This window comes from Betta splendens, chromosome 5 (assembly GCF_900634795.4).
Source record: "Betta splendens chromosome 5, fBetSpl5.4, whole genome shotgun sequence".
NCBI lineage: Eukaryota > Metazoa > Chordata > Actinopteri > Anabantiformes > Osphronemidae > Betta > Betta splendens.
Window position 1 is genome coordinate 15,828,377 of NC_040885.2, and position 25,888 is coordinate 15,854,264.

General features: G+C 44.1%; 2 protein-coding genes and 1 long non-coding RNA gene across 4 annotated transcripts; 1 reads left to right on the forward strand and 2 right to left on the reverse strand.

The window, feature by feature from the left end:
* Positions 1-36: 36 nt before the first annotated feature.
* LOC114856260 (rho-related GTP-binding protein RhoA-D) lies at positions 37-11,562 on the reverse strand. Its single transcript, XM_029152073.3, has 5 exons — positions 11,358-11,562; positions 4,761-4,918; positions 3,330-3,450; positions 2,821-2,951; positions 37-2,652 (listed from the first exon to the last, which is right to left on the reverse strand). The coding sequence occupies exons 2-5, from the start codon at positions 4,914-4,916 to the stop codon at positions 2,479-2,481; spliced, it is 582 nt and encodes a 193-aa protein (XP_029007906.1). The 5' UTR covers positions 4,917-4,918; positions 11,358-11,562; the 3' UTR covers positions 37-2,478.
* Positions 10,658-25,888, forward strand: LOC121202279 (uncharacterized). The gene is made up of 3 exons (XR_008694671.1): positions 10,658-11,277; positions 22,164-22,345; positions 25,455-25,888. It is a non-coding gene; the product is annotated as an uncharacterized LOC121202279 (long non-coding RNA).
* On the reverse strand, positions 12,705-23,336 carry ppm1j (protein phosphatase, Mg2+/Mn2+ dependent, 1J). Of its 2 annotated transcripts, none has more exons than XM_029152072.3 (10): positions 22,768-23,336; positions 18,070-18,184; positions 16,850-17,179; positions 16,478-16,590; positions 16,178-16,262; positions 15,674-15,792; positions 15,409-15,472; positions 14,988-15,095; positions 14,489-14,640; positions 12,705-14,026 (listed from the first exon to the last, which is right to left on the reverse strand). In XM_029152072.3, exons 1-10 carry the CDS (start codon positions 23,025-23,027, stop codon positions 13,879-13,881), a joined length of 1,494 nt encoding a protein of 497 aa, XP_029007905.1. In that variant the 5' UTR covers positions 23,028-23,336; the 3' UTR covers positions 12,705-13,878. The 2 variants fall into 2 exon arrangements, with proteins under 2 accessions (XP_029007905.1, XP_055364772.1); XM_055508797.1 differs by lacking the exon at positions 22,768-23,336 and adding an exon at positions 22,244-22,262.

Here is a 25,888-nt window from a genome sequence, read left to right on the forward strand (position 1 = left end):
CCTTTATTCAGCAGAATTACAAGGAAGGCAACTTAGTCTTGTCTCAAAAATAGTTTATTAACAATGTTTATCTTCACTTCAGATCCAACATTCACTTTAACACCACTGCTGTTTATCAAGCGCCATTACAGTGAGCTTTAAAAGAAATCTCAATCATTTGTCATTTCAAATACTTCCAGAGAAAGAAAAGTTTCACGACACCGAGCAGAAGCTGTTCCCAAAGACCCGTGGTTTAGTCACGCATGCATCAATATTGTAAAGACAACTTTTGATTTAGCGCAAAATTATCTGCAAACACATTAACAACAGTACGATACATGCTTTTTGTGATATGTTTAACAGTAGACTATCTGCCTCTCTACCAGAATGCTGTCATCTTTACGCTGTGCTTCCAGCTGTGAAGGCTATACAGTTATCTCTGCCAACTACTAATCCCCATGAATGTCCTGCTGTTAAGCTCATTCAGACCCATCAGCATCATTTCTCAGTGATGAGGCTCATCACACGAAGCATCTTTTTCTTTGACAGAAACCCTCGTCATAAAGGTCTGAATCTGCTCATATATGCGTAGATAATGTGCTTTATTGACCACACTTTAATGCACGCAGCTGCAACATAGCGTCCGCTCTATAAAGATCTGAGGTAAAAGCATTATAATGGAGCTTGTGTGTGATGATTAACGTCATGTCAAGGAAAATGAAACTAGTTGGATCTTGCCTATTGGACCAGTTCTGTGCTTGGCCAGTAGGGGGAATGTATGATGTGCGTCTCACTGGGTGGTGGCTTTGGTGCCTTTCCAGGAGTTGCAGGAAGGCTTCATGCAACACTGAAGATAAATTTTTGCCACACACGCGTTAACATCCGCCTTCCTATATACCTACTGTACAGCGTCATGCAACCCAGGGACGTGCAGCATGTGAATGAGCAACACAGGCCTGGAAGTGGAACGTCTGTCCGAGGACAGTCACTGGGCCTGTAAGAACTAGTTCAAGCTGTTCTCAAGAAGTGTGTAATGTAGATTCTTGGTAATCTAAAGAATTTCAGCAATTTTGAGGAGATGAAGGTTTTTTCCCATGAGGCAAAATTGGCGTGATCTAGTTTATTCACCAAACTTGTTCTTGGGAGTCACAGTATATTACGTAATTGCTGTGTTATTTTTTATATTTTTTCAAGCCATGATCAGATCTTTGTGACAAATGCCAATCACTGCTGACGTCTAGGATCAGGTTAAATAGCTACTGGAAGTGCATCTAGGAGAGAACAACCAAAGGCACAACAGAGCAGCGAAGGCACCGGGGGGAAAAACAAGACTCCTCACACAAAACTCGGCTCATCATAAACATGTGGAGAATGCTGTCCAACAGGAAGCCTCCACATGCAGCCCGGCCTAACAGCTCTAAGAAAATGAGTTTCAATCACTGGGCCAACCCGTCCGACACACAGATTCTCAGAGGGGGTGTGATCGTCTCCTTGGTGCAGAGGGAGAGCTGAACTCGGCCCCAGCAAAGACGGAAGGGATGCTTCATTAGGTTGTGGCCTTATGTGATTTCAGTTTCAGCTGTGTCATCTCCCTTATGGTTCTAACAGCTATTGTGCATAGTTGAGTCATATTGGCTTATGTCTCAATTGGCCAGTTCTCATCGCCCGTCTGCGTCCACAGCACAGACTAGTGACAGTTATGAGGGATGCTTGTGAATAATTAGACCTCATTCTCCTCCTGAATGGGAGTCTCTCTTCACTTTGTCAACCATTATCACATTACAGAGGCAACTACCTTCTTTATCCTCAGTGTGGGTGGAAAATGGAGAGTATTGACTGAATATTGCTGACTAAAATGACACGAGCAACAATTTGTTGTGGTTGAAGAGTTGTCAGCAGCACTGAGAGCCTTAGTTATGGCTTCGCTCAGGTTTCACAATGACAGCACTGTGTAAAATGAGCTCCAGTACAATGGAGAGGCCCTGCGTTGAAATGCTAGCCCGGCTGACGGACGTCGGTGATGATGGTGTACCAGCCTAAAAAATAGGCACTAGCTCCCACAGTCAAAACTCTACCACAGTAAACAGAACTGACACTATGACAAAACAGCCAGAACGGCTGCGACGGGACTTTACTCATGGAGACTTTACACAAACTATGGAGGATGCTGCTTCATCAAGCTCGTCAAGAACAATATTTCATTCGACCATGTGTATCTACCACTGCCTTTTTACAAGTGTAAAGAAAAACAAGTAGGAAAAACGTTCTAAGTGTAAGACAGATTTCGGAAGTTATATAATCAAATCAACAAGAAACATCAATTTCTAACCACGGCTTTAATATAAACAAAGTCCATATCCTGTATTGGGTTGTTTCTGTTCGGTTAACACGTCTGCCTGTTACTGTGAAATGCCAGATACAGTACAAAGATGCCATTTGGTTAACGGTCAGTTCTGTTTCCTCCGCTTGGCCAGTTGAACTCTACGGGCTCCGCTCCGCTCACAGCAGCGTGCAGCCGCTTCTCTTCTTGCGCTTGCGGACCTGCAGCGCCGCTCTAGTGGCCATCTCGAACACGTCCCGGACGCCGTCCTTGGTCTTGGCAGAGCACTCCAAGTAGCCAAAAGCACTGATCCTGCTGGCCATGTCTCGGCCTTCTTCTGTTTTCACCGGCTCCTGCGTAGTTAGACCAAGTTACATGTTATTTAATTTTTGCCTGACTACGACTTAAGGCAACACAGCCTATTCCTAACGTCCCACAAAGTCTTAATAATATTCAGATGGAAGCGCAACAACATGGAACCCGAGGACTCCTCATTACTTCCCAGTCATCTGCATTCATACCTGCTTCATCTTGGCCAGTTCTCTGCGCGTGTGCTCATCGTTCCTCAGGTCTTTCTTGTTCCCAACCAGGATGATGGGAACATTGGGACAGAAGTGCTTCACCTCTGGCGTCCACTTCTCAGGGATATTTTCTGTCCCAGGAGACACAAGACATAAGCTGAAATACTCGGGGGAGATGGAACGGGAAAAGGGACACGCTGTACAGTGGCGGAGCAGAATGCTTCTCATGATGGATTACTCTGCAGACTGCTCGAGGCGTCGATGTTTTTAGCTGCACTAATCCTACTTCCAATCAGGTCCATTAAGACATTTAACAAACATGTTCCACAGCTGATAAGAAATGCTTTGATTTGGTGAAAACAAATATAGCTACTCATATAGTTCACACACAGAGTTTTAATTTCATCATGTTAAATATATTAATGACTGTTGCTGCCATCTCTGCCAGATTCATCCAGTTTAGTCATTTGAAGAAATGTTTAAATATGCTCCTGTCAGCAGTTCCTTACCTAAACTGTCAGGGCTGTCTATGGAAAAACACATCAGAATTACATCTGTGTCAGGGTAGGAGAGAGGCCTCAACCTGTCGTAGTCCTCCTGGCCTGCAGTATCCCACAGCGCCAACTCCACCTGGGATGGAACAACAGGCGGGCAGTGAACACACATGGATTTATGTTGAATTGGGAAGAGGTTATTCTGTTTTCATGGTCATAATTTGTTTGTTTAAAGGAATAAAATGGATTAAATTACTTTTTAAATTTAAAGCATGTTCACTCATCAAATCACTTTGGCTGTACTTACTGGAGCATACATTTAAATTAGGTTTGGCTATTGATTTGTAGCTTCTACTCTTGTTTTGAGAAAAAGTAGGTGTAGAAGTATTTGCTACTTATTTCAAGTCCAGCTGTGACCTAGTCTGAGCTTCCTAAGCCAACTATGTTGTTAGCGTTGTGAAATGAACTCCATGACTGTCCTCATCCCATCACACAGTGATTAATTGAATTAGGGAAAGTGAGAGATTAGCGGGTGTCAAAACGAAGACCTTCTTTCCATTCGTGCACAGTCTGAACTTGGCACTGCTCTTAAGCCGATTCGCTGCGTTCAGGGGGAAAATGGACATTTTTGCAAAGTTTCAAACATAGGAGTTTTATTGCATGGCAGTAGATTCTGGTTTGCCCACAGAGAGCTAAGGCATCAGTCAACGGTCCCAAAATAGAGGTTTGCAGAGGCAGCGGGTGGGAAGTGGCTGCACACGGTGGAGACTTCATGAGCAACTGGAGCAGCTATGTTCCCGATGGACTTGTTGTAAGCTGCAGACTTGGGGTAGGAAACGGAAGAGGGAAATAAGAGCTAATTTTAGAGTCTGACAGACCCTCTTAAGTTTGGAGAATGAGAATGTTTTTTAGCCTCCGAGGAAGAAGAACTCAAATTTAGGGGCCAATAACCCAGCTAGCTGTATAATGGGCCAATTCCTATTAGAAAGACATCCTCTAGAGAGTCGTAGGAGGAGACAACTTGAGAAGCAAAGGTCATATTTTTTACCAAAGTGATGCCATCGTGAAACCCTAACTTTATATTTCCCGTACAGAACAGTTGACCCGGGGCCGGAAATGAGAGCCGTTTATCAGAGTCTTTAGGGAAGCATGTGGGGGGGGGTTGCCAGGAGACGTCCCTGTTGTCTGAACGGGAAGCTGGGAAGTGGAGTCATTTCCTGTTTTGCCAAGTGGTGATTCTGCGACTGTTGTCAACTCGGGATAAAAATCCTTCGACATAACAAGCCATCTATATCTCGTCGACCCAATCTCCTCTTGGCCAACTCCCCATGACTCAAATACATAAGTCACAGACGCACTCAAAAGCAACACTTCAGTGTAATAGGTTTCATAACGTTTTTGTTGTTTCCCCTGTTAACAGCTTACTTCACTGTTTGCTGTACAAACCTGTTTTCCGTCGACTTCGATATCAGCAATGTAGTTCTCGAACACCGTTGGGACGTAGACTTCAGGAAACTGGTCCTTACTGAAAACTATGAGAAGACATGTTTTCCCACAAGCTCCATCCCCGACTATCACCAGCTTCTTCCGAATGGCTGCCATTTCTGTTGGGAGATGAGAGAAGGGTTCTTACAGGGCTTAGTGACAGAAAATCAAAAGGAACTGCCAAATTTATCTTGTAGATTCATGACAAGGAAAAGGAAACAGTCTCCTCTGCTGCATTGTTTGTGTTGAAGTAAAGGGCCAAACAGAGCCCCAGCCGGCAGCTATTTGTGTATAACACACCATTGATATTTGAATGATACATAGAGATAACAGGAACCCAGGACAAATCAAAAACTATGTCTTGTAAAAAAATCTTGAAGCTTCAACAGTAAGGCAGTATGGTATCACATTACACCTAAGGGAGTGTGCTGATCTGTGCGTTACCGCAGAAAACCACGGCCACAGACCTCAAAGACAGAGGCAGACAGTGAAAGTGAGGAAAGGTGTTAAAACAACAAGCAGGAACAGGGAAGGTGCACTACTATGCTGCTGATGTGCTTGGTTGTTCCCCGCTGGAATGTGTGTGGAAAAGAAAAACCAGAGCAGCTGGCAAAGTACTCGGTCGTGTCCTAAATGCAGACTAAACACAGCCCTGCTTTTGATGTCTCCAGATGCTTCTTAAGTGCTCCTCAGGAAAACTTTGATGCTCGACAAGATCATCATCGGATCAAAACCAATTTGCGTCAAAGGACCGGCCAATATGCTTTGCCAGCGCTGAGGTGTAACTGCTTATCCCTAAGATAACTTTCTAAGACTTGAGTGAGTTGTTTGCTATAGTACAAAGAAAATCTGTGTAAGCGTTTCCCAAAAGAAGCAAGATAATTCAGATTACGCTTCAGTCCTGAGGCGTTTCTGCAGTAACGTCATCGTACAGGACTGGTTTTGCTGGTGTGCTTGCAGCTGTAGGGAGATGAGCAGCCCAGATGATAGATGGGCTGGAGTCTCGCTGCCTGTGAGCAGCTGTGCATATAGTCATTTGGAGCCTCACCTCATCTACTTTGTGCCAGACGGCCTTGACAGGAATCCTCTTCACGAGGGCATCTACTTATTAGGGGAAATTCATCTTTCACTGCTGCGGGAGGAACTTTAAGTGTCTGCCCCAAAGCTCATGTTTAATCTCTGCTCGTGCGTGAAGGCACACTAGACCTTTCAGTAAGCAGCATTAAACTGTAAAGCATCATCACTAATATGGAGTGAAAGAACTGTAAGTGGTGCATGGAACCTAACCCGAACACAGCGGTGAGAGGTGTCAATAAACAGATTGAGCCTTTAAGTGGCTGAGCTTGGCGAGCGTGTCATAGGCCCTGTGTTAAATGAACAACAAAGCTGTTTTATGAAAGTGCTCATATTAGATAAAGTCGATACCTGGATGATAAATTCAATTCAAGACTGAAGCTCAAAGATGGATCAATTGTGCCTGTGCCGCGTCTGGCCCAACAATTGAAGTGTTTGTTTGTTTCATGACAAGTAAGTAAAATTCTTGACCTTGACCGACCTTGTAATGCATCAAAGAGTTCATACAATATGAACGTCTATTACAGGTCTGCAGGTAACAGATGCCACCTGGACTTGGAGGAGGGATCATGTCAACGTGTGAGTTGCTCATATTTCTGCCAGTTCATAATTTGATGCATTTTACCTTCAAACTCTGTTGTCCCATAAAACTTCCTGTTTCTGTGATGCTTCTAACATTAAGTGTATTTTTTACTATTATACAGAAAATTCAACGTCTGCTGTTGCTACACTATGTTGCATTTTGCTGACAGAAATGATTTCACATTTTAAGTATTATTATAGTTTTCTTGCCAAGACAGGATCTTTAAGTATGTGAAGCTATTGATTATTGCAGCATGTTCTTTAGCTTAGCACGAAGGCTGGAAGCCTTGCAGTGGCTGGCCAGCACAGCTAAGCTTCATACTGTGGTAAATGTTATATGTGCTGTTTGAACTGTATTAGGTTTTATCAATTTCTAATCATAAGTTAATGAGAAAAGTGTCGCAACACAGCACAGGATCCCAGAGCTTAAAAAGTCTGTACAATTACACTCAATATGTAAAACAGGGTGGATTTAGTTTGATGGATAATGGAGGAACAAATAGGCTGTTCTGCCAACTAAGCAAAAAATTCCTGGAAAGATTAAAAGACATGGAAGAAAGTGAGAGAGAATATTATTACAACTATTTTTATGGGCCTCAGTCAGTCTGGAAATCTTAGGTGTGTAGCTTGTTGGAGGGTTTTATTAGCATTTTGGTCACGCTAGCAGAAGTTGTGGTCATGGTTTAATCGTACTTTCGCCAACGGCACACTCCTCTGGTGCCACACGCTGTGGAACAGTCGCAGAGGTTTGAACAAGAACTTCGGATGCTACAGCACATACTCCTCTGACAGACGCCTGCTTCTCCTGTTCTTCTCTCAGCCGCTTTGGCACTGGAGCAAATATTGACTGCAGGCAAGCTACACGGCAGCGCTTTCCTCTCACACAGCTGCCAACTAGACCCGCGACGGTCTGAACTGGATCACACAGGTAGGAGACGGCAGCACCACGGCCTCAGAGAGACTCCCTGTGAAACAAAACAACCCGCTTCCTGTTCTGAGAAGCCTGGGAGGAGCTTTTGGCTGCAGCTCTGTTTGGACAGGCCTCAGCAGAGCTGGGACACAGAGCGAGCCGCCAGAGGCGCCGCGGCGCATGCTAGCGTACGCTCACAGTCCGTATGCTAGCATGCACAGTGGTCGCGATAACAGGAGCTGATGAAGGAACGTCCTGACCCATTTGCAGAAAAGGCTTCTAAGACGAGCAGAATCCCCCAGGTAGCTGATAATACTAACAAAAGCAAAAGTTAGAGAGCTTCACTACTTATCATTAGTCTTGTCACCAAGATAAAACCTGTTCGCGATCAAGCCAACAAATTCCTCCACACAATAATATCCCAGCCTGATCTCGCTCTGATTGAATCAAAACGTGTGACTGGCCTTCACTTATCTACAACCGGCATCAGTGGCACACGCTCGCTTCACTAAAGGAAGAGTGTTGAATGACAGTTGACAGTTGAATCGCAGCATGTCAGTGTTACTCTGCTGATCAGACGTTTCCATTTACCAGTTCAAGTGACTTTAAACAACACAGGTGAGATTTATGCTCCGGTCCCAGTGGAAGCACAAGAACGTATTCATGTCTTTAGTCATGCTGGGCTTGACTGTGGACATTAATCAATGAGACGTACTGTAAGCACATCAGAGTGAACTTTGGTTAACTCGTCTTTATCTTCAGACTATTTGCATTGTAATAAATGGCTTACGTCACCTTAGTGCTCATCTATTCTAGTAGTGGTAACAGTGTTTATCTGTTTTTTGTGACTCTCGACCAGCGAATCAACACACACACCACAAATTATGTCCTCCACACAAAGCTGCCTAATGTTAGCCATGTAATTTTGTTGATGAAAGGTGAAAGATTGACCTTTATGCTATAGCTTCCAGGAGCTGTAAAATTATTACAGTATTATAAAGCATGCAGCCTTTGGTGCCTGAAAGTATCTGGACTATAGCTACAAACGCTTCTCGTCATTCAGGTTTGAAACATTTGCTGGTCTTCTCGTTCCACACTTTGACATTTTGAATTGTTCTTCAGTAAAATGACTAAACTGAAAAAAACTTTTCATTTTCTTTCTGTTTAGTTTAGTATGCCACAGATTTATTATTTATGAAAATAATAGTTAACAGGATGAAAGGAGTTCAGACACTGACAAACATGAATAAAACCCGAGCCAAACAATTTAAGCGCTTAATGAAATCAAAGCACCAGAACTTCCTACAACTATTCAAGCAATGTCCCGGGTTAATTTCTCTTCTTCCTCTAAGGAGGTTTCCTGAGGCTTAGAGGCCAAGTGCAGTTATGCAACGAGCTGAGTAGTGTTAGCGCAGACCAGAGCTTGACCCTGATCAGTGAAGCAGAGCTGCCTTTCAAGCCTCATATGAGTTTAATATCAACAACCATGCTTAACTCAGGCAAATATCCAACCAATAAAAGCTCTGTTGTTCCTGAAATGATGATGGTGATGATGATGATGATGATGATGATGATAACTTTTTTGTTGGTAGGTCGTGTAAACAAGCAAGCGTTTTACAGGAAATGAGTCCAACGAGGATTGTTTTGCTGGTCCAACAGGCTCATCAGGGCTGCGCCCCTGGAGTTAGAAAGCCTAGAAGTTACAGATCAGCTGATACCAACGATTGAAAAGTTATATCCTGCGCTTTCTGTGTTTCTATACACAGGATCTGTCGAGGAGCTCAGTCAATCTCAGGCTGGAGATAAAACTTTCATAACTAACAGAGCAATAAAAGCACAGCTGGAGTTTGACTGTTTGCCAGGTGACAGATAACAGATGAAAGCTATACAGTACAGTACCCTGAAAGGTATATTAAATGGAGAAAAGGTACTTTGAATATACTCCAGGGACGGGGTTCTTGCTTAGTGCTTTTTAAAAAGAGGGAGAAAAACAACAAGTAACCTTTAGATCTAACGGCACCTCTGCAAGTCCATCTGGGAAGTGGGTCAAAGTTTAACGACTGTGGCTGAGACAGAGCAGACAGCCTGTCCCAGTGGCTGTCGACAACACCTTTACCAAGCCTAAAAACATTTTGACTGAATCTGACAGCAGGCAAGAAACAACAGGTCACACGCAGCGTCGGACATTCTGTGACTTCCAGCGCTTTAAGTTTCAGTTTATTTAAACCAGATTAGATTTAAAGACACAATTTGCAGATTCCAGATTCTAATCTTGTGCACTGAAAACTGCAATACCGAAATGCGAGCGTTGGGAATCTCTTACACAACTGCAGGAATATAAACAGCTGATCAGGTCGGTCGCTTACATTCTTTGGGTGCATGTTGGAAACACACCAGCTTCTTAGTCTAGAAAATGAATAAATATCCCCACAGTGAACCAGGCATGATACATGTATGTAGGTATTAAAGGCAATACGGGTATTTTTGTCTGAAATTGATACCCATGACCACATACAGTAGTATTTGAGCAGTTGGGCTCCACTTATCTGTTTAAAAATGTCACAAAAATGACACAGATGTAAGTCCGGAGTGAGGGTCACATGAGACTTGAGATGCTGCTTACATGTCACTTCTTGTGCAGATACGGCATAATTGTCTCCTGGCTTTAGCGTCTTATTTTGCCTTCTGAAATAGGAATAGTGATGTTATCTGTGCTACTTCTCCAAATAAAAACAATGCATCCGTGACCTGGTTATGATTGTTGACAATACCTCAACCTAGATGTTTTTTTTTATTCATTATATATCGACTGGATCTTTTCTATAATGGTCCAAGGCCTGGTCACCTCCACAGCCTCAAGCAGTCGTGAAAGACAGATCGTCCTGTTTTTAAAGTCTGCTGAGAGGAAGTAGGACAAGATAACAGTTGACTCAGCTGCTTGCAACTATTCCCTCTGATGAGCAAACTGAAATTCAGAAGCAGAGGATACACGCGTTCTTTGAGAGATCTGACATCTCATGACTCCCTTTCAACTAAAAAAAAAAAAACTCCTAAGCAGACAAACAGGGCTGACCGGCTGAATGAGAGAGCCTGAATACCTGCGAGAGCACGCACAGGGCTCACAACACTCACAACTGCAAGAAGAGATTATTGTCCTTATAATTTCCTGTTTATCCTTTAACTGACAGAAAATAGGTAAACAACCACAAACCAAGAGGCAACAAGCCTAAACTGCTGCCCACAGATGAAGCCCTGAGATGAACCTAACCTTTAGGAATTACTGTTGAAAATTTTCACTGGCATAAAACACATTTATAACACAGAAATAATGATAATAGTAGTACTGTAGTGTTTACAATTTAGATCAGTAGACGCAAGTATGAAAAGCGATATCAATTATTGATTACTTATTTAGTATAAAGCCAAGGTAATACTTCACATGTATCGTCAGTAGAACAGACTGAACACAGTAATGTGTTTATTTAAACATTAAACTACGACGAATGGAACCTAATAAAACCAGTTACACAAACTTGTGTGCCTCACGGAACTTAGTCGTGCTCTCAGATTTCACCCGTGCATGTTTTCGGCAGTTTAAACAACGCCCAGAGAGCTAATGATGGGAAGAGTGAATCCTCCCATGCAGGAACGCACACGGCTCATCGGGACACGTTCTCGTGTGGAAATGCGTCTTAAAACCGCAGCTGAACAAACTGTACGGACCAACATGTTCACTTTGAAACTAGCTCTAACGAAGCGATCAACAGTTGCACGGAAACACACCCTGGGAACTACAGCCGCACTGGACGGAACTCATTATAACCGGCGCACCGTCGGAGATTAAACTATTACCTAAGCAGGAAAAGGCGATTGTTAGTACGAGGACAAGCCACCACCTCGTTCCCTCAGCAAGTAAGTGAGCCGTAATTAGACGCCCGACTTGTGTCAAATAGGAATATTTGGTCAAACTGCAGCCTGCGCTTCACATTTACCTGTCGCCCGTCCAGTGAGAGGTTTCTCTGAATGTGAATCCCCGCTGGCTCGTTTCTCTGGACCGTGACTCACGCAAACACGCTCGGCTCTTACTGCGGTATTCACTAATTTCACTGAGCGGGTGCCGAGAAACGGGACAGGCGAGCAAGATCCTCCCACCTACACCAGCGATAAGCTAAGGGGCTAGGCTAACCGGCGAGTGTTTCCGTTTGCGACTTTCAAAATAAGACCGAGCCGTTTGGAGTCGCGTGAAAATGTGAAACAGTTAAACCGATCAATCAATCAATCAACCAATCAATCAATCAATCAATCAATCAATCAATCAATCAATCAATCAATCAATCAATCAATCCAATTTGAACTCAAGTGTTTCAAGTGACTGGATAACATAGCCTGCAAACGATTTTGACGTCAGCGAAATTGATATTAGATAAATCAGTCAGGTTAGGAGTAAGGGTATTCCAAAAAGGGGGGGGGGGGGTACTTGGGAAACAAAAAAATAAAATCTGTGTGATACTGGAAATAAACCAACTTTTGTACCAGGTTGAGTCACAGAGTAAATACCTTTTTAAAGTCAGTCCACCCAACAAAGACAGCAACGGAGTTTACGCTGGTGTTTTGAAAGGTTATACCTGTATTTCCGGTGATATGGTCGTATTCGTGTAACTTGACGGGGCTGGTGCATGCGCTGGAGTGACCCAGCCCCTCCCCTCTCCGGTCAAAGATGACATCATCCGTAGTACAAGCAGGCTAGTGCAACAGGAGGGATGGGTGTGGATCTCCTCCTTTCACTTGTGTCGTTTAATTAACTTGTTAACAATAATGAGTGTTAAGCAGTGAGGAAAATGACTGAACTCTTTCATTCAAACATTTAAATCCAGTTTTGATGCTGTTGACTAGTTTAGTCGATCAGAGCTGTAGATGCTATTTGCTCTACAGACAAATTGAATGTGTCTAATGGACATTATTTAAAAGTTGAGGAACATGGGCTGACACTGAAATTATGCACATATTACTGTACATGAGGGCATATTGTTAAATCTTACTGTCATTCATTCTCTATATTCAAGCCAACACTCAATGAAAAAGTTATAACTGTTGTTCATAACTTTACTGTTATGTAGGCACGTGCATTTGATCTCATGCTAACGTTTAATACTTGTCTCTCTCAAGCCAGAAAAAGTAAAGTGCAAAAGTATTTCTAATAACGTCTTTCTTTCTTATAAATACCCAGTAAACAGTACTTCATGTTTCTTAGTGGTTACTTTATAAGCTCATTTCCCTTTAAGGGAAGTGTGGGAGTAAGAGTCAGTGACACAACAGTGTAAATAAACAAATCCACAATAAACAGGAAAAACTGATTTATTTTTAAAGTAGCACACATTATCCGCCTACCTTACATAATCATTCTAACCCATCTCCTCTCTCAACAAACAGTTATGGAAACACAAAAATAATAACTCTGATACTCGTCACAATCAAAGTTGTCTCTAAAAATATACAGTATGGATAATCTAAATGCGAGCATGACATAACAAAAATGGTACAAAAGAGTTACTGTATACAGTACATTTAAGGGCCAGAATTAATTTAGTGCATCTGAAGATCTGAAAATCTTCATCTCCTAATAAGGCAAGTGTGTGTTATTTATCACCTCTTACTATAACAACACATTTATGTAAAACAGTTTATTCTCTCCGTAAAAGACAGAAAAATAATAAACATACAGTTTGGGTGAACAAATGATCTCGTTCCTTCATTTTTTGCTAAACGCAAATGTAACCCTTTTTTATGTCTAGTTCAGTGACAATCATAAACAAATGAGCACATTCAATAAAAAAAATATTAGAAATGAAAACATTATCACAGAGCATGTGCAACCATCTTCAAGTGCCTCAGTGTCTTCATTTTACCAACCCTAACAGAGAAAATACAGCAACACAAACTCATCTGATTCTGTTTGGGTCCAGTGCTTGTTTTATTTTGACCTCCTCCGTCCTTCATTAACGTACAGACATGAACTTTGTGATTTTGCCTTTTATATATATAGATTTTTGTTCTTATTCCACATCCAGCTTGTCTTTGGTTTCCTCACATTCTCTACTGCAGTTAATTTTACAAGTTACAGCTTTTTTTAGTTTTTTTGTGATTTTATTACAAAGGAGTCAAATTTCAGGCATGACATCAAAAAGATTAGAGTAGCAGTTCAGCCAGGATCATACAGGAAACAAAAATACCACAGGGAATAATTCTCACTGGCAATTTTGACAAACAGCAAGTCTGGGAGACAGGTGGCGATTACTCAATGTGTAATAATGTCACTGAAAATCTTTTGTCTTATGACTAAGCCAAACCAACAGAGATCCTGCGTTTGGTTGATTTAAATTAAATCCAATCAAGCGGTTGATGGAGGTGATGACCAGACCAAAGTCTTTGATATGAACTTTAACAGACTTTGAAGGGACAATGGGAAGGATCCCAAAGAGTCAGCTTTGTCATAGTGGTCCCCAAATCAGCCCGTCATGTCTCTGACTCATGTCCTGCCAATGGGATGACGAATACAGTGATGTCGTCGCCTGAGCCTAGTCTGTCATTGGGTAGCCGCCAGCCACGCTCTTTGGGGACTCCTCGAGACCTCATCAACAGGTCCTGGGCTGCCAGCGTGTACCTGTGTGACACACAGCAACAGTTGTTAATGAAAACTCTGTTCATCCATGTACTGTAAAAAGCCCTCATTAATTAAATTAAACTAGCAATATGACAATAAAAATACACTATAACAGATAAAACATCAGACAAATGTAGCATTACGTTGAGTTATTTTAGTCATAAAATCAGATTTTTGGAACAACTGATTCGTCAAAACTGTGTAGGCGCAGTGGTTCCTTCATTGGAGGTAAAGTTATTAAATAAAAAACATAAAATGTATATTTTATATACTGTGTATGTCTGGAGCTGCATCATAATCTGCCACAAATGTGTCATACGCGCCACCTACTGGACACACTGAGCACAACAACACACCATCATACACTAAATGTAGAGATTTTTGTGTGAATCACATGAATATGTTGGTATATTGGTATATAGCAAAATGTTAATTCTAAAGGGAATTCAGCGCATATCACACCTCATGGGATCCGAGGGGTCACAGCAGGATAAGTAGGCTGACACAGCATCTGCCACCTCCCGGTCTGTTGTTACGTCCCACAGTCCATCGGTACCCATCACCAACACGTCATCTGGGCCATGTTTGTTTTCATCCATGTTATAAACTTTCACCTGAGACAAAAAAGAGTTATTGGTCAACTACATACTGTACAGTTGGGACTTGTACTTTTGTATTTGTTTGAGCTAAAAGAATTTGATCTGTTGCAGATTAAATGATAACATTAATGGAAACTAAAATGTAGGAATGTCATTGGGGTATTCTGCTGGAAGAAATGTGGCCCTTTAAAAAAAACATCATGAGAAGGAGCTTTGAGAAATGTAAATAATTTCACTTCCAGCAACAGGCAGCAAAGTGAAGCCTGGGGCCCAACAACTGTCTAAACGTATCCTAAAGCGGGTTGAAGCGACCCCTCAGGCGCCGCCGACAACAGCAGCGGCTTCTGAGTCGTCAGACTCACCTCAGGGACGCACGACAGGAAGGGCTTGATGTAAATGTTGGAGTTGTACACCTTCAGGTCGTGGTCTCCCAGCCCGCGGGTCACCCCGATTGTTGCCATGACACGAGCCTGGGCGCCGCAGACGTCGACAGAGGTGCGCACGCAGAGGAAAAACCAACAAACACGTAAAAATGTAGCGTATGAGCGGTTCTAGGAAAATGCATTCATGTGGAATTATTAATGTAAACCGTCTTCCCAAGCAGTAGTGGAAATGCAAGACTTTGCAAGACTTGTTTCTATCAAACGCTGCAGCTTAAAGATATAAAAGAGCTTTTTAATTAAAATACGAATAAAATAGTCTAACACAACTAAAACAGTAAGTGAGCATCAATATTGTATTATGCACTGTAACAATATACATTTTCATATTCTACTTTATTACCTTTTTCCCCTCTCCGTAAATCAGGGGGAATTTCAGATCATCTTCAACGATAGTTTTATAAGCCCTGCAAAGAAACAAGACATCATCTGGATGATGTTCTTTTCATAAGCTCATAAAAAGGAATAAGTACATTAATAACTGCTGCTCTGGTTTGCATATCCTTATACATGCTTTCTAATAATGCACACACAGGTTCCGTGCAGGATCAAGTATAATGAACGTAATGTGTTCCCAAAGTGATGAAGGGCTTTGTGAAGCAGCTTACCAGCCTGTCATGGTGTGGTCTCTGTAGAGCATCTTCTTACCCAGCTCGCTGTGCTGAATCCTGCGGGGGAACTCAATGTGAGTGAACTCATTACCCAGAAGCTCTGGCCTCAGGAAGCCCTGGGATGACACAGGAAATAGGGTGCGTTACATCAAACTGCAGAACATCAGAACGTCCTTGGGGGATCTGGATGTGTTTTTGAACAGGAAAAGCCCCACAGAGCTGAATCCTAAAATAAAATAACATCCACCTACTCTGTGACTCAGCTGCTTCTAAAACGTTTTATTTCAGTATGAAACGGAATTTTCTTCCTCTTGCACAGCTGGCCCACTCATCCTCCTTAACCTTAAGAACTAAACGAAACAGCAAGTGTTCACTTTTATTCTTTTGACATCTTGCTGTATATACGCACAAAATACTAAATCCCTCTGAACAGATTTGTTTGTCAACCATAAAACGTACAGCGCTTGTCGTGTCATTTGTCATGTGAAACATAAAGAATACCAGGTACTGCAGCCGCTGCCTCTCGGACTCTGGTGTGAATTCATTAGTCATGGGGATAACTTCATTGTTTCGTACGATGATAGCCCTGCAGGGAGGAAGAAACAGACACAACAGTCAGACACAAACTTCCTTTTTAGGGTTCACACTGCAGAACATGGCAACAAGATGCTGTACATAAATACATAAAATGACCTCCAGGGGGCGCAAAACGCTGATCTACAGCAGACTATGAAGGGGGAGCTAGTGTGAAAAATATTAGCATAGTATCACTGTGATTAAAGGTTTATGTTGTGATCTCACCTGCTGTCTCCTGCATTGGCCACGTAAAGTTTCCCCATTAAATGAATGGCGGCTAAGGCACAACACCCCCCAGAGATGGCGTAGGACGCTTTTTCCTTTTCAATTAGGTCGTCCTAACATAAAAAGAGAAAAATCAGAGTGAAACGAGAGAAACACAAGGCCACGCTCATTATTTTACTCATACATATTCATATTCAAAACAACGCAGCAGCGCTAACAAGGAACAAGGAGGCTTTGAAAAATACATTACAAAGACCATGGGTTATAATAAGTATCAGCTCAACTTGAAAGTCAGCTTGCAGCAGAGATGTTCTTTCTGACTGGGACCGAATGCATTGAGCTTTCACATGCCTTCTCAATCCATTTGCTCACCATCTGTTTGAAGGCAGTCTCTAAGACCCCCATCACCAGGCTCTCCAGACTGACGACCTTCTCCATGTGAAAGCGGACCGTGGAGTCGCTGATAGCTTCTGGGTCGTCTGGCTCCTGGGCAGCGCCCTTCTTGGCCTCCGCCTGGAACGGGCTGCCGTTCTTGGCCAGGCATATGGGAGGGGCGCTTGTAGGGTTCTCCAGCAGGTGGCAGATTTCCCCCAAACGGTCGGCGATCAGCCGGTGAAGAAGCTTGGAGGCCATGATGGCAGCTCCAGAACCTGCATGTCCATCAAATATGCCCCAAAAGTGGAGCGGGATTCCTGTTCCATCCTATATAATGATATGGACATACAATGAATACATTCTACCCAGCAAAACTGACCAATGATGTGGTTATGAATGAGACTGAACTGTCTTCCATGAGATTAAAACTCTGGGCAGAAAGTACAGATTTGTGAGGGTTTAAAGGCTCTGGTGCTGCAGCTGGGCACGGTTTTAATGCGAAGCAATTAGTTTCTTCCATTTTAGGTCCCACCGACGCGCAGCAGCAGTAAATCTAGATTATGATATTACAAAAAAGCTGGCATGAAATCAAAATCTTATTGTGAGCTTTACATGGAGAGCTATGCTCGAAACCAAGGGCTTGTGCTTAACTGATGTAATGTAATGCAGTATTGAAGGATGGAGGGGCGTCGCTGCTCCTGCGTCCGCAGGCATGTTTACAAGAGTCGGCTCGACTGACTAACAGATGAACACACATCTGTTTACCCCTCTGAAGCTGGTGGAGGGCTGCAACAAGGCATGATGTCATTCATTTACCCAAAATGAAAGACTGTGTGTGTGTGTGTGTGTGTGTGTGTGTGTGTGTGTGTGTGTGTGTGTGTGTGTGTGTGTGTGTGTGTGTGTGTGTGTGTGTGTGTGTGTGTGTGTGTGTGTGATTTTGGCACTAAAACACAAATATTTGGCTCATGGGGGGCCTGTGTGTTAAGTATTTGGTTCTGGACACATACTGTAGCTGGTGGCAAAAACTATCCTGGGAGCTTTGTTGCAACATGGAAAAGAATGAACTGAAAGTAGCAAAAACATTTTTTTACAACTAAAGAGAACAGTGAGAGCAGACAAACCAACTTTGGCCTGAACACAAGTTTTATCATTGTATAACAAGAAATCCTTAACGAAGACATTCTGCTCCTATTTGCCAGCGTTTTCCATTGACTCACCCCGTTGTCCTCCAGCACAGTGGAGTTACGGTGTTTGCCATTGGGCTTCTTCACAAACAGCTTCTCACAGGAGGCCTGGTCCTCGTTCAGCATGCTCTTCCCTGCATTGATCACCCTGAAAGGGGGAGACGTGAAGAAGAAACCTGAGCCAGGATTCGAATGATTGATATCCTTTGCTCTCATTTCCTCTCACCACTTACAAACATAATGGCAGCCAGAAAGATGGAGAGCGAGTCAAATGGGAGGTAAAGAGCAGGGCAGTCGTGTCCCAGAGGGAACCAGGAGGGATTAAGTGTTTATATTATGAGCTGATGCGTGCGGAGGATAATGGCTTTAGAGTAATGCATTGGTTCATACAGTAGCTGCATCACTTATACTGATCAATAGAAGTACCAACAAAATGCAGCGAGTGGAGAAGCTGGAAGACATGGTGATGTAAAGGCAAATTGTAATGAAAAAAGCTTGACCTAGATATTGGAAGACAAACATGTAGTTTGCCTGATTGATTGATTTGCTTGATAATAATGTCAAAAATGCAGGCAACAATTGGATTATATTCTCTTTGCAGATTCCTATACAGTAAGTGCTGTACTATGACACACCATGATGGATTAAATCAGTGTATGATAACTGTATGATAAGCTGTTTTGGATTTTAGTCTACATTACTTTTGGCCACTTTGGGGGAAATGGAAGAAACAAGGCAATGCTGATTTAATAATTCCTCTTCAAGTTACAACATGCACTAAAAACTGTCTTATTTACACGTCTTTACACGCAGAAACAGCATCATTAGCGTTTATTGGAGGTTTTAAAACAGCACCAGCTTTTCCTTTAGTTCTGTTCTGTTGTCTTCCACTTCTTGGGGCAAATATTTGGTTGTTTGGTAATTTGTTAAACTTTGCACGATGGACAGTATTTTCACTTTTAGTTATAAATAAATGTCTCATTAGCAGTTTAATGTGGTATAATAAAGGTAAAGTATTTTATCAGATGTGCAAGGTTTAGCCTAGAAAAGTGTTAAATAGAAAACTAAATAGGAAGGAAGGACTGAAAGGACAAACACTGTTGAACAGGAAGCCAGAAGGGCAGTGCAAATCTTAGTCAGACTCTGACTTCTCACTTTCTAAATAGTTCAGCTATAATCACTTGAAAAAATGGCTGCTCGCTGGCCAGAAGCTTTGATATCAGAGCCATATACAGCAAATGCCACGCTGACCAAATCTGGATTATAACAAACCCCTTCTCCTTCCTAATCAGATGAAAGCAGTGGACAGAGAGTACAGCGAATTTGCACAGCACTTCCAGCACCGAAACTAAGGCTGCAAACTTTCTGCCTGTCTCTGCAGCCTAAATTATTCCTGGCTAGCTTAAAAAATAAAAAAAACACTATTATAGTATGTTACTCTCAGATATGATGATTTATATGAATATAAAATGAAATAGAATAAGCGGGCAAGCTTGTTACAATCGGTGCTCTCTAGGTCATAAGGAATCATTTTCTTAAAATTGCACCACAATGATGAGTAGTGCACCAAAATGGATGCTTGTGTAACTTTTAATTTTACCCCACGCAGGACAAGAAAATGATTTGTTTGGGTTTACACTTAAATACACCTGGCTTTGTTTAAGGCAGTAAATATACATGGTTGGAGTCAGTAAAGTCAGTCAAATTTACTTTCCTAAGTTCACACATGTTCATCCATGACATTTGTAACTGCTCATGCGTGACACACATCCAGCTACAAGAGTAGGAACTGATATAAACTAGACTTGAACTTCTGTGTGAAGGTCTCGTGCTTTGGCGCCACCCCCTCCTTTTAACCTTTTAACCTCCTTTTAGAACTGTACTGGTGTATTGTTTACTGCAGCTGCTAGACAATGTCAGACAGTCAGACGAACTAAAGGTTGTTCTATTCTGCTGTTTCAAAAATGGCCCATTCAGTTGCATTTGACAGGTGAACCGTCTCTACAGTGCAGAATGCCTTCAGCTACAATGATACACAATGCTGACTGAGCAAGAGATTCTAAATTAGGAAGCTGAGCCTATAATGGGCCTTAACTGTTTCAGTCATATGCTTTCTCATCTTGTGACTGAAAACCACACTGGTCATGTCTGGTAAAATAGCGTTTCTCTATTTCAACCATCTCGCTGTATGTACGATTATGCAAGATGAGTTCAAAAGAGGAAGTTAAAGGTTGCAGTGGATTGTTGCAGCTTCCACTGGACAGTTTAGTTTCAGACGTTCTCTAACTGTCTGGGTTTAAAACTTGGGTTTATATTGTTGCAGGTCACTTAGTTGTCGTTGATGTAATTCTGTGAATAGAAAAGCCTGAAATGAAGACTTTGGATTGGAGGCGTTGATATTACAGATGTGAACGTTTGGGAAATATGCACGTCCACGATCTTCATTTATGACAATATGCTGTAAAGTTCCTGGTGTGTCTGTGCCCTGGAGGCGCTGCAGGAAAGGCTTTTCCGACCACACCAGGGGTGTTTCTGTCCATTCAACTCAGGAGACAATCACAATTAAGCCGGTGACAAAGGAGCGTTTGAAAGGAGATTCATAAATAAAATGAGAAGACGGTGAATCCCTGTGCTGCTGAATCAAGAACCATGGGGCCAAACACCACAGGCTCAGTATCTACACCCACAGCGAAGGAGGCATTACATAGTCTGAATTCCTGTTCAGGGAGAGGAAGTTGCTCATCATGTTTGAGGGTTACAGTACATGATGCAACGTTGAAATGAAAACAGGCAAGTGAGACCCGACAAAGCACGCGATGGTGCCGAATAACAATAGGCTCCGGAGTGGCCAGAGATCTGCCTGGCGTTAAATAGAGCCACAGCAATTGAAGAAGGCTCGTACACTGTGTCTCAGCATCAGTGGCCGTTCCACACACACAACAGTGGGAACTAGAGCAAGTCACTCACATAAAAGAAACGCTGGGAAACTCAATAAAGATATCGCAATCAAATACGTGGTCATACAACGTGATCTTGTTCAGTACATGAGTCGTCAGGAGCCTTCTCTACTTTTTTGCGTGTAGAGTTTCTGGGAACATGTGATTGTGGTATAGGGACTTTTTCTGCAGCAGGGCTAATGAGACAGGTTTGAAGAAAACCCGCCCCAAAAAAACACTCTAAACAGTCATCCTGATAAAATGTATCTGCAAAAGAGTTTTCTGAAATGATTCTAATCATAGAAGTGCTCACGCTCAATCTCCCTCGTGCTGTATTGTATTATCTCAGTGCCCGGGCCTGTAAGTGTGTCTCCATATGAACCAGTATAATATAGCTGTTTGACAAATGCACTGTCAGTGGCTTCCATTAAGTGCACTCCATCGCTTATGAGGCCGTGTTATACAGCAGCATCGAGTCCTGGTTAATCTGCGCATGGTGCCAACACACCAAATGCATTGTAGGCTTGAAGTTAGATTTCGTCTGAAAAAGTACCAAAAACCGTCTAATTGGTAAACGTGCAACGCCCGTGCAGCATAATGCAACAATAAGCATGAATCCTTATTACCAGAATGGCAGACGGACACTAATTGGGTGTGAGCCTGACCGCGGGCCAGCAGGGCGCTCTCCAACTGGACCGCTCCAGCGCCATCATTAAACTGTGACTGTTTCCACTGGTTTCCCATTTTTACTGTCTGGGTTTATATGAAGGGACGCTGGACAGCCAGACTGCAGGTTACGCGCGTGGACCTCTCTGCTGGATGAGCAGTGACGTGCCTCTGCTTGGGCAGGTCAGCTGATCGCGCTAATGCTGCCATGACACTTTCGCTAACGTTACCCGGCGTGAAAGTGCGTCGCAGCCGCACGGAGCCCATTCACACCCATTCAGACGCATCCCTCTCAGCATTGCAGCACGCCTACATTTGACCTCGCAGAGTCTTCTGAGACGGCTGTCATCACAGACCTTATCTCCGTTCCACTGAGTCAGGCCTTTTTACTGTTTGCGTGTGGGTTAAGGAGGACGTGCAGAGGTGCAACTGTGCTGCGTATCCCACATTCTGGGACTGGAGCCATTTACTGCCTGGTTACTCCCCCCATGGGAGGGTGGAACGTGTGAAAGTGTGTCTCCTCAGCAGGAATCGCCCCACGCAGCACTTTCTGGCCAGGAGCGTGAATGGAGCGGCGCTGCAGGTGTATTAGAGGATGAAAGCACCTGCATTGAGAGCGAGGACGCGGGTGATGAATCGACCGCGCTGCCGTCCTCACACGCAGCCTCTCTGTGGGTGTGAGGAGGAGGAACGTCCTGCTGGACACAGTGAGACCCAATGAGCACGCCACCCACACCTTTAGCCGTGCAGCAGGCACACACACACACACACACACACACACACACACACACACAGTAGGAGCCCTGCACGCTTCCTGCTTTCGCTTGTGTCTCCCTTTGTTTCCCACTATAACCATTAGAATTGAACTGAGGACGAGCCAGTATCCAGGCATTTAAAGCCCATCAGTGTGGGAACAGGGAGCCACATGTCACATACACATCAGCTCAGGACACACACACTACTGTAAGGTAGACCCCCTCCCACAGCAAAAGGCCAGACGGGCCATTATTCCGCTGCTGCGGCGCTCACGGCGCCGCTGAGGCTGCAGCAGCACGGGCCCGGCGCGCCACGAACGCTGAGACGATGCCGGTTTCATGCATTGCGTCGCCGAGCGCGCGCGCCCACTCACTCTGCGTATCCCGTCCTCCAGCTCAGCCTGCTGCCTCGCTTGAGCGTGATGACCGGGCGCGCTGCGTGCTCGGTGGAGTACTGCAGGAGCTCCGGGGTGAGGTCCAAGAAGTCCGGCCGGCCGTAGGGGAAGCGCGGCGGCAGGCTGTCGCCGTCGCAGCCGTGGCCGCCTCCCGGGTGATGGTTGTGGTGGTGGTGGTGTCCGTGCGGCAGCATCCCCCCCACCAGCGTGGACATGGCGTTTTTAACTTTGCTCATCATCGTGCGGCGCCGACGCTCGCTCCCCCGAAGAGATCCGCGCGGCAAACGAGACGGACGCGATGCGACGCGACGCGACGCGACGCTACAGAGCCGGAGCGAGCGACGCGGAGCCTGCGATCATTTCAGGAAGCGTTGCGTCCTCTCCTCCGCGGACCCATGTGACGGATGTTTTCCTCCGCAGACAGAACGACGCGCTCCTGGGGCGGCTGCGCGCAGCCCGTAACGTGCAGGAGCCTATCTGCGCTCAGAAGGTTGGGCTTCGGCGAGACGTGGGGCCGGACGTCAAAGGCTCAGCCGCCGATGTGACACGCGCGCCACATTAACGCCACATTAGGACGATACCGGTTCTGCGTGAGGACCATTACCGCAGTCAGTGCGTGTCGTCAAGAGGAATCACAAGACTGGCTGCGTTTGTGTTAATGCGGTAGTTACAGCGTGTAACCTGAAGGATAAGGGACTGACCACTTACCAATACTTTATAAAACAGTAATAGACATAAGACAATTAAATAGTAGCTACTGTACGTGTGTAGAATTAGAACGACAGCACATTTACTAATAATGTTACTTTAGAAAATATCTAATAAAGTTTCACTTTCACTTCAGTTACTTCGGTTTCACACATGTTGATAAAGTGGTAATGCATGAACAGTAAAGCTTTGTTTAGAGTCCATCACTGTCTGCAGAGACTGACGTCACCTTATAAATGCCACGCTGGAGGAAAAGCGAATAAAACTGAATATGGCCCCTGTGTTGTGGTGCAGCGGAGGCTCAGACCCGCAGGTCAGAAGCTGTGAAGCACTGATCTGACCTGTGCATCTATGTCAGTCCCATCCTGAACCACATCCACTTTAGCCCAAAGCCACGTGCTGACGACGTGGTTGTTTAACCTCTAAAGGGAACGTGATCAGACACTCGTCCATTATTTACAGGGTTGAGAAATCCCCATCTGTAAAACAGGCATTTTTGACTCTTGCCACATAGTGTGACAACATCCCCGGCTGCATCCTGTGTTATTCTTACATATTCACTGTATAATGGCGTCCTGCCACCGTGACCTGTCGCACCGTTCATAATGAAGCCGAGAACAAAGGCCTGAGAGGCTGGCGTTGAGTCAAGGCTCCTTGTTTTGGTCCGGTGTTCAAAGCAGCAGCACTAATGTTCCACGAAGAGCTGCCTGTGACTGTTACATCATCACTTTACTCTGAGGTCACAGGTCATCGCAGACGCTTGAGCTCCAGGACTACGGCTAATGGCTGCTTCATTAGCGATCGTTTTTGCCCTTTTAAGTGACTTCCAATTGAAATTGTGATTATTGGTGCTTTTCATGCAGCTACTGCACTTGTTGAACTACCTTTACTAGTAAAAGATGTTGTACCATCAGTCTGTGTTGCTCTGTTGCTCTGGAAAATAGCCACAGAGGAACGCAGGCTCGTTTATGAACATGCAGTATTTTCCTGAGACGTCAAGGTTTGCACTGTCCAGTAGATGGAAGCAAAGCGCCGCGTCTGAAACGGGGAGGGAAACGCGCGGCCGTGGTGGATGCTCACGCTCGCGTTCTGCTCGTTGACCTCGTCGGAGGACGGAGGTTGATGACTAGCCTTTAATTCAGCGGGAGACGCAGGAGGATCTCGTATCCAGGATCAGGTTTGAAGGAACGGCTGTTTAATTGCCAACTGCCTGCGACACATCATGTTGCAAAGTGAAAAAAGGAAATGAAACAATTTCAGTTGACTCAAAGGATGGATTAAAAAGCCTATTTCCACTCACAACAATAAAGCAGTCTGAACATCCAGTAGCAGCAGATGAAGATTTAATCTCTCCCCTGATGAATGACCCGCTACCTTTTAGTCGCAGGCTGCTGAAACAGACACTGAATCCAAGTGAAACACTGAAATGACTGTAAAATCTTCCTCTATCGTCCCTCTTTCGCTCTGTACACGTGTTTGTTTATCTCTGTGAGGACCACTTCGGGTGATGTCTGTTGCTATTTGATTGATTATATCGACTAATAGAACCAAGGTTCGCATCGGGTTTACTGCAGCTGTGCTGGCTGACGTTAGGTACCATGACAGTAAGTGCCGCCCACAGATACAGAAACTTGTGCAGAGCGGGGCCACATCGGTGCCAGGTCTGTTTTAAACAGTCATCATTTTATGTCTGGGGGAAACAATACAATCATCACATTTTAAAAATGTACAAAAAATTTTAAGTGGCCTTTACGCACCAGCTCGGGTTGTGTTGGTGTCAAAATGCTTGTGTGTATATGACCTGTGTGTTTGACATGTTTAGGTTCTTCAAACTGCAGTTATTTTAGTATAAGCTTATTCTGAGCATGGCTGTTTATCAGATCCAGTGGTAAAGTGCTCTCGCTGCTCAGACTAAAGCGAGCTCATACCGTATAGTCGGTCTTTCCATGTGTTTACAGCTCCCTGCTGGTTTCTGAGGGAGTAGGTGCAGTTGGAAACTCCATTAGAACGGACCCCTGATGAAAACCCATTAATGGCTCCGCAATCAGGATTGAGGTCGGGGGGATGGACCCGGCAGCGGAACCGCACACGGAGCCATAAAGCCTGATGTAGCTGCCTCTCGTGGAGCATCTGCAGCAGAGGAAGAATAACTATCTCAGTGTCTGCAGACCTGTTGAATTAAAGTGGGCATTAAGTGCGGCTTCCTCTGCATTATTGATGGCCGGCTCCGTTCCCGAGGCCATTACGCCTCCTATTTTTCCTCTCGCAATTTTCTCGCGGACATCCCACTGTCTTCAAACACACTTACAGTATGCGGTGAGGGCGAGTGGTCAGGCTCGGGGCTCGCGCCGCTCCCAGCAGGGTGCCGTTATTTTAAACCGAGCCGCAACAA